The 6000-nt window shown below is 35.1% G+C and overlaps 1 protein-coding gene across 3 annotated transcripts in view; it reads right to left on the bottom strand.

The window, feature by feature from the left end:
* Positions 1-795: 795 nt before the first annotated feature.
* CCDC138 (coiled-coil domain containing 138) overlaps positions 796-6000 on the bottom strand; it is a 28725-nt gene continuing 23520 nt past the window's right edge. For all 3 annotated transcript variants that reach the window (XM_058186493.1, XM_058186491.1, XM_058186492.1), the window contains 2 exons: positions 3333-3471; positions 796-2693 (listed from right to left, as the gene is read on the bottom strand). In XM_058186493.1, coding sequence (XP_058042476.1) covers positions 2522-2693; positions 3333-3471 — 311 coding nt within the window. In that variant the 3' untranslated portion in view covers positions 796-2521. The remainder of the gene's footprint in view (positions 2694-3332; positions 3472-6000) is intronic.

Genomic DNA, 6000 nt, shown 5'->3' with positions numbered 1-6000 from the left:
CAAAGTTTAAAACCAGTGACGTTAAACCATGTCCATTGTTTTTAATTTGAATTATTAATAAAAAACTTTTTAATAATAATAAAAAAGAAACTAGCTGACCCCCTCCATGATGATGAGGGGGAGAAACATGTAATCAAGTCTTTACATACCTACTACCTATTTTTAATGGAATTTACTAAGCGCTTTAGACTAATCAAGCCAAGATATTTTTTTCACCCATTCCTTCCTTCTCCTTATAGTTGTTTTTAGAAACTAAGATGTTATTTTCTTTCTTTTCATTACAAGCTGACACCCTCCCCCCAATGAAAAACTATTAGGGCTGTGCAAAACATTCCAAAGAAATATACTGAAGCTGTGGCAGCTTGCACAAAGACTCCTTTTCAGATTATTATAGCAGCTGCATCATCTGTAAGGCTTGTTCTCTTGGTTATCTGCTTTTGATTGCCTACGTGTGTCCAGACAACCACTTTGCTCAACATCTTCTGTCATATTGCTGACTCCATTTCCTTGTAGCATCCTGAAAAAGCTGCCATGTGGATTAGGGTGTTTCTATGGAACCAAATGAGATGCAATAAGGATATGGACAGAATGAGGGTTCAACCATGGGCCCTCTTTTATCCAGCAGCTTCAGGGTCCTCAGGAATTTCCATGAATGGAAGCAGCTCTTCCTATTCTTGGAAAGGACAATCTAAATTCAATCCAATATATAAAATTATCAATGAAAAGACTACAATAAAAAAGGTCAAAGTTCAAAGAACATCTTTTTTCAAAGAATAACACTTCCAATATAAATAATGATTTTAAATTGTAATTTTATTACATTAAAATGATACATAAAGACATTTCGGAGTGGTCACTGTAACATGACAATAAAAAAATAAACACACATAAAGGATAAATCTTTTTGTGACCCTTATGAGACCCAGCCTATCGTATAGAAAATATCAGAAAAAACAAATTAGTGTCTGTCAAGACTGTTTTCAATAACTGGGCTTTTTCTAACAAAGAAATCAGGGAAAAAAAACTCTGCTCAATAATGATTCAAAAAAGGTTCTTTGGAATGCATTTGAGCAAAGGCACAGAATCTCTTTAAAGCAGTTGTGTCTTTTAATGTGCCTCCTTAAAGCAGCTGCATGTTTTCAGGTTCTTTAAAGATATACCTTAAATATTTGAGCATTGAAGGATGTATTTAAAATAAGTTTCAAAGGTTGCACATTTTTATTATTGTGTATTATCTGAAATGGTCTGAAGAAAAGAAGGCTTCTTCTAAGGATGTCTCACACAGCAACAGTCTTCAGGTACTCCACATTCAGGTTTGGGGCATTTCCAACACTGACAAAAGTACTCTTGGAAACTCAGCTAAGAATCAATGCTTTCTTTTCATAGGCCAACAAAAATCTTTTCAGCTACTAATAGCCTCCACAAAACAGCTAAACGTGTATTTAATGAAAGGACATACCATCGACCTCAATGGTTATACAGTATTTTCTCATTGTATTGCTGCAATAAGTGCTGGGAAATCTGATTCTGTCAATTATCAGATACCTTGGGGTCAAGTGTTATGAGGAAGAAAATGAGCATCTCTAGAGAAAGCCCAGCTGCCCAGGTAAAAATATTCTGATTCTTTTTGTACTGTCCTAGTGATCAACCTGCAGGTCATCAGACATTCAACTCCACTCCTCTGGCTCCAGTTAACTTTCAAAACTTTGTGCCATGATTTTTTCATGGTTTCTAAACAAAGTTGGATGCATTAAACTTCTGGAAAACTCTGCAATGCTCATATTTTATCTCTTAGCTGTTCCCCAAATGAACCAAGAAAATGGGCTGAAATATGGCCCCATCACTGTCATGCTTCAAGCATTGTGGAAGGGAAGAAAAATCAAAGTGTGGTTTCTGCATACTGATTGCCTGCCCTGCCCTAGTGGATGCAAGATTACTTATGCAAAATGATACTATCCTGTTTCCCTGAAAATAAGCCCTCCCCAGATAAGAAGCCCAATCTGGCTTTTGAGTGCACGCTCTAAAATAGCCTCCCCGAAAATAGCTGGTTCCCACCATGTCCTCTGTCCATGACAGAGCTGGAAATCAGGTAAGATGGCAAGGAGGAGCCCCATCTTTCTCCATACGCTCCAAAATAATAAGACTTCCTCAAAAATAAGGCCAAGTGCTTATTTCAGGGTTCAAAAAAATATAAGAAAGGGTCTTATTTTCGGAGAAATACGGTATATGCTATCCCATATGATACTATTCAGCTTTGGTGGCATTGTTCTCATTGCAAGAATAATGTATTGTGAGGTGCTGTCTTTTGGCTGAAGACCAGTCTAAAACAAATAAAGTACTTAAAGGTAAGCAATCTAGCACTATAAAACAGACAATTCCTATTAAAGCAGTTCTAACTAAAATAGTATTCTGAAGACTGGTACAACTGAGATACCTATTGTGGCAATTCCCATTCCACATTTTGTTAATTCATGTAACATAAACAAGCCACTGGAAACAACATTTTATAAAATGCAGCCTGCTAGTCACTTGCATTTTCATTACTTTCAATAGGATTGTTTTTTATTAATCCCAAATTAAAGAGAATTGAGTTGAGGTTAATGCACAAAAACGTGTGATCTGGATGTGCTGTCCTCAGTAGTTCTTGAATCATCAGATGGAGAGTAAAGAGCTCAAACATCTTCTTATTACTCCTGCAATTTATTTTGAAAAATATGCAATTAAAAAAGTGAGTTCAGAAGTTCAATTAATGTTTGATTCTGAAATTTCAACTTTCCAAACTGAAATAAACAGTATTTGCTGTTATTCATACATATTTTATGTGGTTATTTTAAATAATTTATTAAATTTATATACACTGCCAGCAACTCTAGATTTTTGTTTTTACAACCTCTAAAATAAATTTCTTAGGCTGCATGAAGGATATTGCTTTTAACTAAAATGACTCCTAGTTATAACACAATGGTATCTGCAAGATGTGGTATTCATTATTGCAGAAAAGGGAGTAGAAAAAGAATAGGCAAGAACAAGTTAGAAAAATGATCAAAAGCTATTATTTCTATATTTTACTACTAAAGCATGCTTAGATTACATTACTGATCTTTACCCACTAACCCTCTTTCGGTACCAACAATCTAAGTCTTTCCTTCGTGGTTTGTGATTTGATCTGCCCTATTTTATTTGGTTGATTGTTGTCTAGTTCAGTTATTACATCCATGTTTTTCCTATTCCTTTCCCCACAAATCTCCCAAGCTATTGAAATCTTGGGTTGCATCAATTCCAACAAACACATATCAATCCTAAGAAAAGTATTTCAAGGTTGAAAGGCTTACTTGATTTTCGAAAGTTTTTGGAGCAGAATGCTGAGTTTCTCCAGGAGCTGAATATCAAGATTAGAACTGCGAAGCAGCACTGAACAAGTCCGGAAAAAGAGTTCATTACTACAGGTTTCCAGAAAACGATTCAAATACCCTGCAAAATAAAGTGCTCAATAAATATAAGGAGCTCAGCAATCATATTTGGTGTATAATTGTAAGGCATGTTATATCCAAACGCCTTCAACCTGGGATTCAGCAATCTATCAAACTTTCTAAGTTCAAATTTCAGCGATCAACAAAACTGATGATGTGTTGTATTAAGTGGTGTTGATTCAAATTTTTGCTTGAAAATCATTAGAATCCATTCCAGAAGAATTTAAATTCTCAAAGAGCAAATCTCTCATGCCCATCACTCATACATACAATTAGTTGGGGGGAGTGGGGGAGAGATATGATGTTACAGCGTAAGTAATTCTACAATTCTTTTCAAGCTTCATGGTCCTTAATGAATACTGGAAAATATACTCTCTTGCTCAAAGTCTTTGAAAGAACAATGGTATGGTAACTCTATCTTTAATCCCTGTCCTTTAAAGTGATGGTTTCTTAGACTATTTCACCACTATCTTGACCTGCCCAGCTCCACTTTGCTATGCTGATTTTGATATTTCAGCTGAAGAAAAAGAGGCCTGAAAAAGTTCCCATCCATGTGCCTCACTTTTGACTTTAGAACACTGACCCACTGTCCTGATCAGCAGTTCACCAGGACACATTTTACAAACCAGGTCAATGATAATTCATGAAAATCTTAATCCTAAAGATTTAAAAAATATATTTTATATTAATCTGCGCATGTGAAACATACAAAAGCCTGAATGCCTCAGCTTCCTTAATAGTGGGAGAGATGGCTACCTTGTTTAGCACAGTTCTGGGTTACAACTGCTTTCTTTAACACAACTGCTTCCTTTCCTCTCACCAAACAAGCACAGAGCTGATCTAACTGTTCATTTTGTTGGATTTCTGATATGCATTAAGTGGAAACTCATTTTAGTTCTGAAATTTCCCAACAGTATAAATAAGGCAAGAATACCAGAAACATCAGTGTTTGCATATTCTTTGACACAATCATCAATATAGTGGTATCTTTGCAATATTATTTTTAATGAAGGAACATTTCATTTCTTAAGGAACTAGCTGATGTTTCATTTTTAGCAGGAAATGTTTTTCTCTTACTATTTGTTTCTATTCCCCCTCTTAAGCAGCTTGCAGCTATCAAATTTATTATGCTACAACAATATATTTATATCCTGCCTTTGTAAGCAAAATGCTGAAAAAAATTGAGTGCAGGCCATCCTGTATAAGAGGAAAAACAAAATCCCATGAACACATAAGAGAAAAAGAAAGGTTTTTGGCGTTAAATGTAGAAGCAATATTATAGTCCTATTTATTTATATGCTACCGAGATGTATAACTGTAGGTGGCTCATAATATACCCAGTAAACCACTATAAACATCCACTGTGCTTCTTTTAGGCTTGCTCCAATTAAAAACATTTTAAATATTAGCATGCAAAAGTCCCAATGTCTAATGAGTTTATAAAGTGCTTTAAATGTTTCTTATCCATGCAATTGGTGGTTTCAATATGAGTGTAGATTTTCAAAGGAAATAGATTATCCTGAATTATCTATCTATATGGTCCCTAAGAATCAACATAATCGGTCAATCAAATCCATTAAAAAATCTTATCTAAATCATGCATGCCTACAGTCGGTTGCTATTACTGAAGTTTTCAAAGTTTAGCTTTGGTTTTATTCATTGTTAGTGTTATTTCTGAATAAAGTTGCAGAGTTCAATCAAAGCCAACAGTACTTTAGTGCACTCAGAGGGTGAAATCCCAACGTGTGTGAGTTCAAACAACTCACTTCTGTTTTGGACTATAAGGAGCTGCATTGCTTTAGTCATAGGCTGACCTCTGTCTTCAAATTAGAAGAAAAAGACAATCCAAACCCCTCAGAGGGAATGTTACAGACAGGATGAGAAAGGAAAGTCTGGGACAGGAAACCTTTTTAAAAAAGCATGCCATTTATCCTATATAAGCTATAAAGTTTTTTTTTTCATCTCTAACTTCAAATGCCTCTGTTTAAGATAAGTTTGCACTTGCCCTTTAAAAGAATAAAGTATGGGGTGGATTAACCCTTGCAGCAGTGAACACAGATAATGTGAAGGAGAAATCATACTCACAAAATCAAGAAACCAACTCTTAGCCTTTTAAAAGTTTGTGTAATGTGTAGGTTCCTTTTTGAATAGATGAGAAACAAAAAAGATGCATGCCAGAGGTTTAATAATTAAGAGAATGATATCTGCAGCTACATGGTGTTTAGTTTTAATTCTAGATAACTACATAGATTACAACTCTTTTAACCTTTCAACAAGAGGCACCCTGAATAAAAAGCAGCCGTTGAACAAGCCGTTCTTGTTATCTGCTGAACCATTTGTCAGTGGCACTTTGAATTAGTTATAGATCTTAGCAGGGGAACTGCTTTTGGGTCTGAAAGATTATGCTGTTCACCTTCCAAAGAAGCAGAGAGAAGAGAATAAAATTATTTCCATCGAATTTCATTTACCCCAACCTTTCCTACTAGGATTTAGAATAGAAAGTCAAGTTGAAGCAAACCGTAAGAGATAA

Source organism: Ahaetulla prasina, chromosome 5 (assembly GCF_028640845.1).
Source record: "Ahaetulla prasina isolate Xishuangbanna chromosome 5, ASM2864084v1, whole genome shotgun sequence".
Lineage (NCBI taxonomy): Eukaryota > Metazoa > Chordata > Lepidosauria > Squamata > Colubridae > Ahaetulla > Ahaetulla prasina.
The sequence above is the reverse complement of the archived record's forward strand: the minus strand, read 5'-3'. Positions and strand labels throughout refer to the sequence as shown.